Here is a 13183-nt window from a genome sequence, read left to right as displayed (position 1 = left end):
CTCTGAAACCTGCAGGCAGCAGGCAGCCATCTCCGGATTGCTCCTGAGGATGACCCCCTAGGGACTGTTACCCAGATGCTGCCTGGAGGAGCTCTTGGGCTGCAGTGGCTACCTTGGCTCTGAGAGCCATGTCTAGCCACTTCTGGAATGTCTTCCCACTCAGGATGGAAGAGAGGCCTGGCTCTCAGCAGGCTGTTCACTCTCACCTTGGCCAGGGAGCCTTGATGAAGGGAGCAGAGAAAATCTATCTCAGACAAGAGAGGAAGGGCACCCTCGGGAGCCTCACTGGCATACACACAGGCAGAGACAGATGGAGAAAGAAACTCCCTGCAAGCCAAGGACTCCCCAGTGTGGATGTGACATGGGACCACCTTTCTTAGGCTGGGGACGTGCAACAGCTCTGACAGAAGAGCTTAGGGCTAACAGGAAGCTCAGGAACAGGGCCCACACCAACCCCCATTTCCGCCATCTCCCTGCCTGCTACCAGCACCAGAGAATGGACATAGCACGCCAGACTCTGAGAGGATACCATTACCTGACTCAGCAGCCTTGGTTGCTGAAATGATTTCAAAACACAAATCTACATTCACACGGCCACCAAAGTCAATGGGCAATGCACTGGGGGTGAAGTTCATGGACACCTCCAGGTGAACCACAGGTCGTGAGCTAAACGAGACAGCAAAGAGGCCCATGAGAAGTGACCATGGGCCAGTGCTTGGCTGAGTCATTCACACAAGCCATGATGGGAATTCTGAGACAAATCCTTGCTCTATGGGGAAGCAGACAACAAGCACATTAAGCAAGAACTTGTGGTGGGGGGGAGGGGAGAGGGTTATGTATTGATAATTCTATAGTGAAAATAAAATAGGACAAAGTAACAGAGACTGGGACTTCTTAGATGGTTTGGTCCAAAGTTGACCTCCCCAATGAAGAGGCACTAAAGTTTTGGTCTGTTAACAAGAAAGCCAGCTTTGTGATCTCAGAGGGACGAGGACCATTCTAGACAGAAACCACAGCTAGTGCAAAGGCTTGGAAGCAGAAATGAGTTTGGACTGAAGAACACAAAGGTCAGCAAGACAGGGGTACAATGAATGAGACAGAGGACATAGACACAGCCAGCCACAGAAAGCAGGATCCGATGAGGACCTGGGACTTGGCCTCAGGTGGGAGCCTTTGAGGGGTTGAGGCAGGAGAGTGAAGGGATCACTTAGCTACTGGGTGGGACAGAGCAGAGAGCAGACCTGGGAGAGATGACAGTCTCTTATAATTGTAAGTATTGCGTATGTGCATGTGTGCGTGTGTGCATGTGTGTGTGTGTGAATGAATGTTCATGCATATGCATGTGGGTGCCTGAACTCAGGGCCTTGCATTCCTGCTTAGCTTTTTCCCTCAAGGCTGACACACTACCACTTGAGCCATACCCCCTGCCTCTGGCTTTTTGTTAGTTAATTAGAAATAATAGTCTTTCAGACCTTTTAGCCTAGGTTGGCTTTGAGCCAGAATCTTCAGATCTCAGCCTCCTGGGTAGCTAAGATTACAAATGTGAGCTGCTAGCCCAGCTCTCGGAGGTGTTCTGGAGAGACAGCCCACAAAATGCTGACAGACTGGTAGAGAAGAAGAGGGAGGAAGGGATGATGTTGTCCAAAATGAAACGTACTCATCACCTGACTTATGCAACTGTAACCCCTCTGTACTTTCCTTGTATAATAACAAGAAAAAGAGAAAAGAGGACTTAAGGTTGACTCAGGCTTTTGTTCTGAACTGGGTACTTGGCGATGCTGGTGCTGGTGCAGAGGCAGGAAGCCTGAGAGCAGGATGAGAATACGAGCTCCATGGTGGTGTGTGGGAAATTGAGGCTGTTGACCCCAACGCCACGGGAGTGCTGGACAGACAGCCAGGTCCTCCGGGAGCTCATTGGCCAGGGCAAGGCTTTCTTAGAGCTCTGGGGTCAGGGCACAGTGGTTCTCCTGCAGCAGGAAAGGACCTGCAAGCCCTGCCCAACCCTCGCAGTCCCTCCCTTAACAGGCACCATCCCTTAGGACCTGCAGCAGCCTGGTGGCTGTACCAAGGACAGACCAGGGGTGAGGCTGAGGCTAGAAGGCAGGGCAGATTGCCTGTCCTACCACAGTACAGCTGCCCGGCCCAGCGTGCCCACGGTGATGTCAACCAGGCCATCGCCACTGATGTCCAAACCACCAGCCAAGGACATGCCAAAATAGTGGAGTCTTGGGGCCATGGTGGAGGCCCTGATTCTCTGTGACAGAAAGAAAAACCACAGGTGTGAAGTGAGGAAAGAGAAAGAGAAGTCTTCCCTGGTTGTCTGGGAGCCTGCATCACCCCCCAACTTCCTGCCCCAGGGAGCCCTTACAAAGGAGAGCAGCAGAGGAAGACTGAGGAGTCAGGAGAGGATTCTCTAAGGGGGTAGGGGTGGGGCCGCCAGGGGCAGGAGCTGGGGGCAGAAGGAGACTTCCTGTAGGCTGGAGGACTGTTGGCACTGAAGGCTCAGAGGGAGCACAGACAGGAGCAAGGCCAGGGTGGGAATCCCAGGGAGGGATGCAAGGCCTGAGCTGGGTCCATGATGCTGGGGATGGAAAGGAGGGGCTGGGGTTGGGACAAAGCTAGAGTCATTAGTACATGGAGATGACAGGCTGGGCTGACACTGTCCAAGTGACTGGCCCAGGTTTCTGGTGGAGAAAGAGAGGAATGGAACCCATAGGAATCTGGGGAGGGGCTGGCTCCCGCTGGGCAGTGTGGGAGTGAGAAGACTGGGAGCCATCCAGAGGCAGGTGCTCAGAAAGCAGCTGGCAGAGGACAGGCCTAGAAGATGTGCAGCCAGGCTGGCAGTGGGCCCAGGGTTAGGGGAAGCATGAGGGGGATGGGAGGGATACAGAGACCAGGCAGAGAGGGAGGCACCTGAGGTAAGAACAGCAACAAAAAGGAGAAGTAGATGAGGAAGGTGAACAGTGCCCGGTCTCTCCCTTCTGGGGGTTCTGGAGGAGGCCTGGCTGCCTTCTTGTCTTTACTGACATATCCAGACACTCAGGGCCAGCCTAGCACTAAGCCCTGGGGCTGACTTAGCTCAGGTAACCCTGTTTAGGGGTAACACGCTTCAGAGGAGAGGCAGGAGAGGGCCCCCAAGTCACCTGTGAGGGGCTAACAGAGAGGCCATCCCAGCGTCCATTGTAGATGTACACACTGCCGAAGCTGGCCCCATCATCCACTGTGAAGCCCTCCAGGGGGGCTCCAATGGCCACGTCTGTAAGCCTGTCCTGATTGATGTCTCCCACAGAGGCCATGGCAAAGCCAAAGCGGGCACCACCGAACTCCACATGTCCACTCAGTGTGTGTGCCAACGAGAAGGAACCGTCCTGCAATGCACAAACCAGGCAGTCCTTAGAAAGGCATACACAACATCCTCCCTGCCTCTGGCTGCTCTCTCTGACTCTTCGATGGGTAAGGAACTCTTGAGGTTCCACAGAGTGTGGTAAAGCTGAGATCCTCTCATCTTCATGTCAAGACACCCAGCCTCACCCCCTTGACTCCTACTGAAGGAGGAGTTAGCCATTTGGGAACCTGGGTCCCAGGCAAGGCCCTCCCACACACTTGCCCGGCAAACTTGAGGAAGTCTCAGTATCACTGAACTTCCTAATCTGTAACACAGGAGTAGTAATGGCTACCTTCCAGTTACCAGGAGAACTAAGACACATATGGTATGGACAGCGTGTGCTGCGTCAGCCTATCAAACATGTACCGGTGACTGCCCTGGGGTGAAAAGCTGGAGGTGGGAAGCCATCTACCCTGAGAGCCTCCCTTACTGCCCACTGCTTCCAGGCAGGGCCAGGGCTCACCCAGCCCCACTACCTGGAGAACAGCCACAGCCTTGGCACACTTGGGGAACAGAAGACACTCCCAGGGGCTGGGAATATGGCCTAGTGGTAAAGTGCTCATCTCATATACATGAAGCCCTGAGTTCAATTCCTCAATAACACATATATAGAAAAAGCCGAAGTGGCGCTGTGGCTCAAGTGGTAGAGTGCTAGCCTTGAGCAAAAAGAAGCCAGGGACAGTGGTCAGGCTCTGAGTTCAAGCCCCAGGACTGGCAAAATAAAAAATAAAAACAACCAACAGAAGACACTCCCACCTGCTCATGTACTTGGTACACGTAGACTCTGCCTTCTTCTCCACGAATGTGGAAAAATGGAGCAGCCACCAGCAAGAAGTCTGTGGTCCCGTCCATGTCCACATCCACAGGGCACAGCTCAGAGCCAAAGTAGGACCCCATCTAAACCCCAGAAAAAAATCAGTGCTGAGTCCTGGGGTGCCTCTCCAACCCACAGCAATGCCAGGCTCCTGCTCATGCAGTTCTTGGACCATCAAGTGGGATTGTTCAGATCATTCTGTGTGTGCATGCACCAGTGCTGGGGCTTGAACCTCAGTACCTGGGCACTATTCCTAACTTTTCTGCTCAAGGCTGGTGCTCTACCCCTTGAACCACAGCTCTACTTCTGACTTTTTGGTGGTTAGTTGCAGATAAGAATCTCACAGGCTTTCCTGCTCAGGCTGTCTTTGATAGATATGCTCAGATCTCAACCTCCTAAGTAGCTAGGATTATATACATGAGCCACCTGGGGCCCAGCCCCTGATCGTTTTGCTCACTAGGGATACTGTGACCACCAGGCAAACAAGACACTCAGAGCTACAAACTTCTACCCAGGAGCCTAAGTTCTGTCCAGGTTGGCTTCATCTCTTTCCCTAGGGTCCCCAAGGCCCCTACTGGCAGCAGGTACCTGCTCTCCCTCCAGCCTTGGTGCAAAGGTGGTCTCTCTGTCCTTCTTCTGGAGCTCAAACACTGCCCCACACTGCTTGTACCGCGGAGCCCCAGAGACGTAGGAAACTCCACAGGCCTTGTGTAGCACTGCCACCGAGTAACCTGTGTGGAGGTAGATGTGGACTCACACTGTTAGCTACACCACTCCACTGGAAATGAACCTGTACACACAAATTCACTGCCTGCCACTTTTTTTTTTCTTCTTCAAGGGATGGAAATCAGGTGTGTGTATTATTACAAAAACAACTCCTTAGAATTCTTAGCCAAGAAAGGAATATTTTGCAGTGGGAGAAAACAGTATATGAGGGTTAAGAGGGCGAGGTGTAGGGAATCACCTTGTGTTTATCACTGACCCTGTCCCCTCAACCTCAAGGTCCCCAGCGAGGGTCTCCATTGATCCCACCCAGAATCCTAATGTCTCCCGACAGCATCAATATTCCAGTCTCCTGAGCTTACCTAGGCGGCCTCCAGGCACCCTGAACCCGGCCCGGTCCCCACTCCAGGCCCCGCCCTCCCGCCCTCCCTCCCGCGGGGTTCTCCCGGCCGCCCTCACCCAGGTATCCGTGCCGTGCGGTCCCGGCGGCCGCGGCCTCGGCGCTGTGGTTCAGGAAGCGACCCCGGCGCTGCGCGGGGCTGTACAGCACGGCGCCCCCGGACCAGGTGAAGGCGCCCACGGCGCCGAGCAGCAGCCACCCCTGCGGAGGCGGGGAGAGGCAGTGAGGGCCGGGCTCGGGGCGGCGGCGCGGGACCGGAGAGGAGCTGGGGCGGGGCGGGCTCGGCGGCTGGGCAGCGCCACGCGTCCCCTCCGGGCCCGGGGACTGGGTGTTGTTTTGCTCTGTTTTTGTTTGACAGCCGTGGGGCTTGAACTCGGGGCCTGGGCGCTGTCCGACACTGCGGGTTTTGCCCAGGGGTAGCGCTCCCCCATTTGAGCCGCTCCCGGCTCTTCTGGTGGCTGGTCGGAGGTGAGGGTTTGGGAGCCTCTGGCCCGCGCCGGCGGGGAGCCCGATCCCCAGAGCTCGGCCCTGCGTGGCTAGGGTGCTGGGCCCGTGGCGTCTCTCCCTCTCCACGGGCGAAGCGAGCGACCCGCGTGCAAGCAAAACGACTCAGGTAACAGACTGGCTCCCCTTTATCTCCCGGTCCCTCCCGGACCACAGACCTCATTCAGGATCTGGGCGCTGAAGCCAGTCTGTGCCAGCTGGTAGTGAAGGGCGTCCCCAACGGTGCCTGGGAACCAGAGAGTCTGGTGAGATCCCCACCTCGCCAGCGCCCCGGAGAACCGGTGTTTGGAATAACGGGAGAGCGCCTGGCCGCCAGCAGAGCTTTGGGGTTCGCTTTGGCCACAACTATCAAGCCTGGGCAGTTCCCTCCCTCTTTCTGGGCCTCGGGAGTCCTTGTTTCCGGAGTGCCAGTTCAGTTTCAGCGGAGCTGAACTGAGATTCTTGGGGGTGAGGATGCTGGGGAGGTGGCTGTCTTTTTGCCAAAGAGCCACTGAGGCTCAGGCCGGGGCTGGGGGTGGGACGGAGGGCCTGCTGCGCTGGGTGGGGCCCGCAGCCAAACCTTCCATGTGGATGATGCTCTGCTGTAGCTTGCTCAGCAGCCCATCCAAGGCCGTGTAGTTGGTCACCTTGAAGGTGTGGGTCTCACTGGGGGCCGAGGCTATCAGCTTCAGTTCCTTGTCCTTCCTAGGATCCTGAAACGCATTCCCTACCTGCACAGAGGCCTCGGTGTCAATAGCAGGTCCATCACCTGCCCTTCTTTCTTTCTTCCCTGCTCCGGCCTCTGACCCCTACATGAGTGCACAAGCAACACATGTGCAACATGCACACATGCACACACATTCAGGAAAACACTCTAGTTTTGCCATACTCCATGTGTTTTTCTGACACACCAGGCTCATGCAGAGGCCTCCCCTCCTCACCTTCCCCATCGGAGGCCAGCCACCCCTGTCATCCGCCAGGACCCTTCCTGTCGGCTCTCCCCAGCCCACTCAGCCAGCAAGCTTTTGCTCACCATCAAAAATAAGGCCTATGGCCATGAAGTTGTGGACAGGATATTGGAATCATGAGGGAAAAAAAAGGGAAGCCAAGCACTGTTGACTCACACCTGTAATCTTATTCGGGAGGCTGAGTTCTAAAGACTGCAGTTCAGAGCCAGCTTGGGAAGGAAAGTTCATGAGACTCTTATCTCCGATACACTACTCAGAAAAAGCCAGAAGTGCTGTGGCTCAAGTGGTAGAGCAGCTAGCTTTGAAAAGCTAAGGGACAGAAGTGTCCAGGCCCTGATTTCAAGCCCCAGTTCTGGTACAAAAAGGAGAGGCAGATGAGAGAGAGGAAGAGCGAGAGCAGGAGCGGGGGAGAGAGGAAGGAAAAAGACAGACACAGAGAGAGACGTGAGAAAAAGAGAGACACAGAAAGAATGAGTGTTAAGTTTGGGTATACTGCTTTCTGAAGTTCCCCTTGGATTCCCACCCACGCACTCTGGCTGCTGGGGGAGGAACTGCGAGGGAGGGGGGCCAGGTTCTTACCCCAATGGCAAAGCGCTCAACACCCTGCATCTTCGGAGAGTTGATGACAGTCGTGAGGTTGAGGGGATCTTCAAATATTTCACCGTCAGTAAGCACCACCATGACCTTGGATGCCTTTTTCCTGGAGCTATGGCTTGGTGTGAAGATGTGATCTCTAACAATAGACAGAGAGTGAAGGGTCCTTTCCGGGAGGGATGGCTAAGGTCTGGGAGGAGGTTTTATTCACTGTCCTGCTTCCGAATTGAAGAGAGTAACAAAAGGCCCCCGAGAAGAGTAGGGACACCCTTATGTCACAGCAAGGCATGTGCACCTGCTCCAGACACAAAGCGCCCATGTCTGCCCCCTTCATGCACAGGCAGGAACCATGCTGACAATACTCCAGCAGACAATACTTAACATGGCACTGATTATGTGTCAGGCACCACCTAATTCTCACAAAATCCCACAAAGCAAAGTCAATTATCTACCTGTTAGAAGTGAGGAATTTGAAACACAGAAGTTGGATAACTTGCCCAAGGCCACACAGCACAAGCTAGAAGCTAGACCCATGAGGCCTGTCCCCAGCCCGGCTTCACTGCCCCTCAGAGAATGTCTAGAGGGCTGTCCTGGGTGAGGCCCCACACAGGCCCTCAGCCGGGGAAGAGCTGAGCCCTGGCACCCTCCTCAAGCTCTGTGCAGCAGCCGCGTCCAGGCGGGCTATGCACCACCCCCCATCCCACTCACAGCACGTGCTGCATGGCCGAGGCAGTCTTGGTGACCTGCTTCACTTGAGTGATGTTCTGGACTCTGGCAAGGGAGGCCATCACATCCTGGCTGTCTTGAAGGTTGAATTCAGTCTGGATCACACCCCCATACTGCACTAAGGCAAAGCTGCACTGGAGGGAGCAGGGCCGGTGGGGAGGGTGTGTTACCATGTCCAAGGCCACCCCTGCTCAAGAGGACTTCCCTGGATACCCCCCATATACCCGAGCCTGAGCGGGAGAGAAACTATGTAACTGAGAGGTAGAGGAAGATGTAATCATCAGGGCCCCCAGTGAATCGGCTCTCTCTGAATCCATGTCCCCATGAAGCCCCTCAATGTTGGCTATAATATTGGCCAGGTGGCTTGCTTCGGCTAGTGGGACAGAAGCAAATGTGTACAACGGGAGTGTTGCTGCCATGAGAGGCCAAGGTGACCAGCTGGAGACTCGTGGCTTGAACAAGTGAGTGAGGCTCTCTCAGGCTACACAGCCCCAGCCAAGCCAGGCACCTGTCTGTAGTTGCAGGGTGACTGCAGGCAAGAGCTACAGGAGAGCTATCCGCCACATCCAGCCCAAATGCCTAGCCCTCCAAAGGGCTGTGGGAAAATACAAAAGTGCTTTTGATTTTTTTTTTTTTGGTTGTGGGGCCTGAACTCGGGGCTTGGGCTGTGTCCCTGAGCTCTTTGGCACAAGGCTAGCACTCTGCCACTTTGAGCCATAGTGCCATGTTCAGTTTTCTGGTGGTTAACTGGAGATAAAAATCTCACAGACTGCCCTGCCCTGGCTGGCTTTGTCACATCTCAGCCTCCCAAGTAGCTAGGATTACAGGTGTAAGCTACTGGCACCCAGTTGAGGGGGTTGTCTTAAGGCACTGATGACACATAGTCAAAGGTGACATGAGACCAGGCCACATGGAAACCCACCTCAAAACACTTCTCATAAAAGTTCCTCATCATGTTGGAGATGAAGTCTTTGGCTTTCTGGAAATCTGGGGGGTCGATGCTCCCCGAGCCATCCAGGACTATGGCAATCTCAGTTCCTAGCCAAGACAGGGAACAGTAGGTCAGGAGGGACACGGGTGTTGGGGCAGAAGTGACAGCATACATCTCCACTCAAGCCCCAAATGTTGAGTTGAGGAATGAAGTTGGAGAAGCTGCCTAGAATGAAACTCTTGTCTTAGAGGCAAAGCGAGCCAGAACTTTCTCAGGCTCTGACCTGCTGTGTGAATCACTACCGTGGCAGGAATAATGAAGAATCTAGCCCCTTCTGTGTTCCAGACCTGGAAACACCTTGCCCCTGGAGGCTGCAGCCAGGAGATCTGACCTGGGAGCCCCAGATGTGCCTTTTCTCACCAGCTTCCTCCTCCTCTTCCTCCTCTTCCTGCTGCTCTCCCTTCTCTAGGGTCCGACGCCTCCTGGCTAAGGTCTCCTCCTCCCCTGGGAGGCCTCCTTTGTTCCTGGAGCAGTGGCCAGTGTCCACATGTACATCAGATTCCAGTAGATTTTCTTTAAGAAAAACACGTGAGGATCCAGTCAGAAGACTTCGTATTCCCCAAGGCAAGCTAGCACTTAGCTTTGACCTGATAATGCCTTCCATTAGGGACCTCAAACTTGCTTTGCCACACTGTGGGTCAGAGTGCCCACAGCCTCTCCCGTGGATTAACACTTCTCCCTGAGGGCTGTAAGGGCTCTCTGTGGAGCTGTCCCAAACCAACAAGTGACCAGTTCTCACCAAGATTAGAGAAGTAGACCTGGGCCTGGGGCTGCAGGTCAGGGGTCAACAGGCTGCAGTTGCCTGTGAGTTCTGCACTGAGGCTGTGGGGTGGCCGGGCCTGCACCTGAATGCATATCTGGACAAAAGGGAAGGAAGGAAGAGGAGAAAAAACTGGGCCATTGTAGACATGCCTGTAATCCTAGCATTCAGGAGACTGAGGCAGAAAAAAGGCAAGTTCAAAGTAACAGTCTATCTCAAACAAACCCGTACACAAATACGCGTGTGCGCGCATACGCACACACACACATACATACTCCCCAAACAGGCTGAGTCAGTCTTCTAGTTATATACTATTACCCCATTCCAGAACTCAGTGTATTTCCTAGCCAATTAGGAAACACAGAAACATCTAGCTTCCCACACACTGGATTGATGCTGGGGTCAAAGCTTTGGTTGGTTGATACATGGGCCATGAGGAATACTTGGCCGGCCCTGGCATTAGTGTAGGCATGACTCAGCCAGGCACAAGGAAGACAGGAGTCAGTGCTAGCCTCCCCTTGACCCTCCGCCCATCCATTCCTACTCACCAACACACCATGCTGGTTCCGGACAACAGTGACTCCCCGGTGCCTCCCCTTTAGGATAGGGACATGCCCTGCAACAGGTCAACCAGATAAGGATGGAGAAAGACCTGGAGGCTGCTCTAGAGCCAGGGTCAAAGGGCACAGGCCTGCTGTGGTCTGCCTGCTAAGCAGCCTTTAAAAGCTGGAGCTGGAGCTTCAGAAATAGACCTGGAAATGTCCAGGATGTAGTGCCTATCCTGGCCCAATTTACCATCTTAACAAATGACTTTTTTTTTTTTTTTTTTTGCCAGTCCTGGGGCTTGGACTCAGGGCCTGAGCACCGTCCCTGGCTTCTTCCCGCTCAAGGCTAGCACTCCGCCACTTGAGCCACAGCGCCGCTTCTGGCCGTTTTCTGTATATGTGGTGCTGGGAAATCGAACCTAGGGCCTCGTGTATCCGAGGCAGGCACTCTTGCCACTAGGCTATATCCCCAGCCCAACAAATGACTTTTGACACCTGCTCTATGACCAGCCTTGTGACTTATGAGGATCAAGATCCAGAAATACCATGACCCGTGGCTTCTCCCTGAGGGACTTCTCATCTAGGGCATGTCTCAGTGAAGAAGCACTGCATGCAGGTGTGTAGCACACAAAGTGTGCAAGACACTGTGGGACGGCCTGTGTGGATCTATGGTCCTTCCAGCCTCAAAGAACGTCCCAGGGAATCTTCCTGCCCCACAACCCAAGGCCAGAAGCAACCCGCACCCCACTCCGCCTCCCCAGCTCCCTCTAAGTCATGGAACCTCTCAGCCCTCCCATTAAGGAGGGTGTGTGTGTGTGTGTGTGTGTGTGTGTGTGTGTGTGTGTGTGTGTGTGTCCTGGAGTTTGAACTCAGGGCCTGGGCACTGTCTCTGTTTTCAAGGCTAGCACTCTACCACTTGAGCCACAGCTCCACTTACAGCATTTTTGTGGTTAATTGGAGATAAGAGTTTGATGGACTTTTCTGCCTGGGCTGGCTTTGAACTGTAGTCCTCAGATCTCAGCCTCCAGAGTAGCTAGGATTACCAGCATGAGCCACTAGTGCCTGCTCTAGCCTTCCTGTTGACAGTATACTTGTCTGGACAGAGACTGAGTCTCAGTGCCTCTCACAGAACCAAGGATGACTCCAGGTAGATCTGTTCTTCATGCATTCATTTGAATGGCACTTATGTGTGCCTAATGTACAGCAGGCGCCATGGTAGACACCAGGAAGGCCAGAGGGAGATTGGGATTGGTAGGACTGGAGTCCACTGAGGTATGAGTTGTGTGGACTGGTGTTTGGAATCAGCCAGTGGATCTTGCATCCACAGTGCTGCCAACTCTAGAGGTATGACCTTTGGTCACACTACCAGCAACCAGCACTGGTGGCTCAGGAGGCTGAGATCTGAGGATCCTGGTTCAAAGCCAGCCTGGGCAGGAAAGTCCATGAGACTCTATCTCCAGTTAATCACCAAAAAAAGCTAAAAGTGGATCCGTGGCTCCAGTGGTAGAGTCCTATCTAGCCTTCAGCACAAAAAGCTCAGCTACAGCACTCAGGTCCTAAATTCAATCCCCAGAACACACACACACACACACACACACACACACACACACACACACACACACACACACACACACACACACACAGAGAGAATGAAGCAACTAGTTACTGGTGGCTCCCACCTATAATCCTAGCTACCTGGGAGGCTAGGGTCTGAGAATCACAGTTTCAAGCCAGCTGGGGTAGGAAAATCCAGTTAACCAGCAAAAAGCCAGAAGTGGAGGTGTGGCTCAAATGGCAGTGTCAGCCTCAAGTGTGTGACTCTGTTGTTAAGACCATCAGGACAGGTAGGCTTGGAATGGGGTCAGGCAAGCTTTGCCTGGGAATAGGGTTGGAGGACTGGGTGGGTGGGATTAGGTGAGGCTGGGCCTGGGAATGGGGCTGGAGGACTGGGTGGGCAGGACTAGGTGAGGTGGGGCTAGGATGAGTGGCATTCCTAGAAAGGGGTCCAGGGGTGCAAGCCCTGGAAACAGGGCTGACCTACCTAATGGCTGACAAACAATTTCATCTTGGGTGAGGGAGCATCGATGCAGAGGTGCTGAGGTCCTGTTGGTGCTCTGGCTGGTGATCAGGAGCCTGAGTGGAAGGCAGACAACAAAGCCAGGCTGGCTGAGGACCCTTCTCCTCCCTGCCTGCCCAAGCACAGGCCCAGTCCAGGCCCACAGACTTGCTGTATGACCAGCCATGACAAAGGCCCAGAAAGGAGAGAAACAAGCTATTCCCCTAACACAAGAGCACGCACTCTGCATTGTGGGGAAGGCCTTTCCTCAGTCTCCATTTCCATAGAAAATGGTGACACGCAGCCCCTCTTCGCCTGCCGCCCACCCTGACAAGGCAGGGTGGGGGAAACATCTTCTGGTAACAATGGGAGGTGGCAGTGGGGGAGCCAGGGTCCCCAGCTGCACAGCCAGTTCCTTTGGGGGCAGTGCTGGCCTCCTGGTGGCCGCTCAGAGGCCTGCCCCACCTGGCCTTGGTCACAGCACTTCCTGACAGGAGCTCCTGGCACCACTCTCCTAGAGGCTTGGGGCTTGAAAAGACATCCTAGATGTGAGTCCTGATAGCCGCCCTCCAGTACAGACTAGGAGGAGTTCCAGTGTCAGCCCAAATGACTTCACCATCCTGCGGCTCAAGGGGTCAGGGAGCACCCGGCCAGCCTGAGACCGGCCAGTGTGCCCTACTGGGACTGAAGGGAAGATGGTGAGGAAGGGGATCTGAGGCTTAGCTTGCAATCGTGAAC

General features: G+C 54.4%; 1 protein-coding gene across 1 annotated transcript in view; it reads right to left on the bottom strand.

Moving 5' to 3' along the window:
- The window catches only part of Itgae (integrin subunit alpha E), a 64092-nt gene that overhangs the window by 29712 nt on the left and 21197 nt on the right, over window positions 1-13183 (bottom strand). Inside the window, exons 3-17 of the mRNA XM_048366257.1 lie at window positions 12431-12522; window positions 10393-10460; window positions 9824-9941; window positions 9445-9597; window positions 9016-9131; window positions 8076-8227; window positions 7353-7506; window positions 6386-6536; window positions 5985-6052; window positions 5382-5523; window positions 4788-4930; window positions 4142-4282; window positions 3144-3368; window positions 2124-2254; window positions 536-666 (exon numbers count right to left, since the gene is read on the bottom strand). Coding sequence (XP_048222214.1) covers window positions 536-666; window positions 2124-2254; window positions 3144-3368; window positions 4142-4282; window positions 4788-4930; window positions 5382-5523; window positions 5985-6052; window positions 6386-6536; window positions 7353-7506; window positions 8076-8227; window positions 9016-9131; window positions 9445-9597; window positions 9824-9941; window positions 10393-10460; window positions 12431-12522 — 1985 coding nt within the window. The remainder of the gene's footprint in view (window positions 1-535; window positions 667-2123; window positions 2255-3143; window positions 3369-4141; window positions 4283-4787; window positions 4931-5381; window positions 5524-5984; window positions 6053-6385; window positions 6537-7352; window positions 7507-8075; window positions 8228-9015; window positions 9132-9444; window positions 9598-9823; window positions 9942-10392; window positions 10461-12430; window positions 12523-13183) is intronic.

The sequence above is a fragment of the Perognathus longimembris genome, chromosome 17 (assembly GCF_023159225.1).
Source record: "Perognathus longimembris pacificus isolate PPM17 chromosome 17, ASM2315922v1, whole genome shotgun sequence".
Lineage (NCBI taxonomy): Eukaryota > Metazoa > Chordata > Mammalia > Rodentia > Heteromyidae > Perognathus > Perognathus longimembris.
This window is presented reverse-complemented; position numbering and strand designations above follow the sequence as displayed.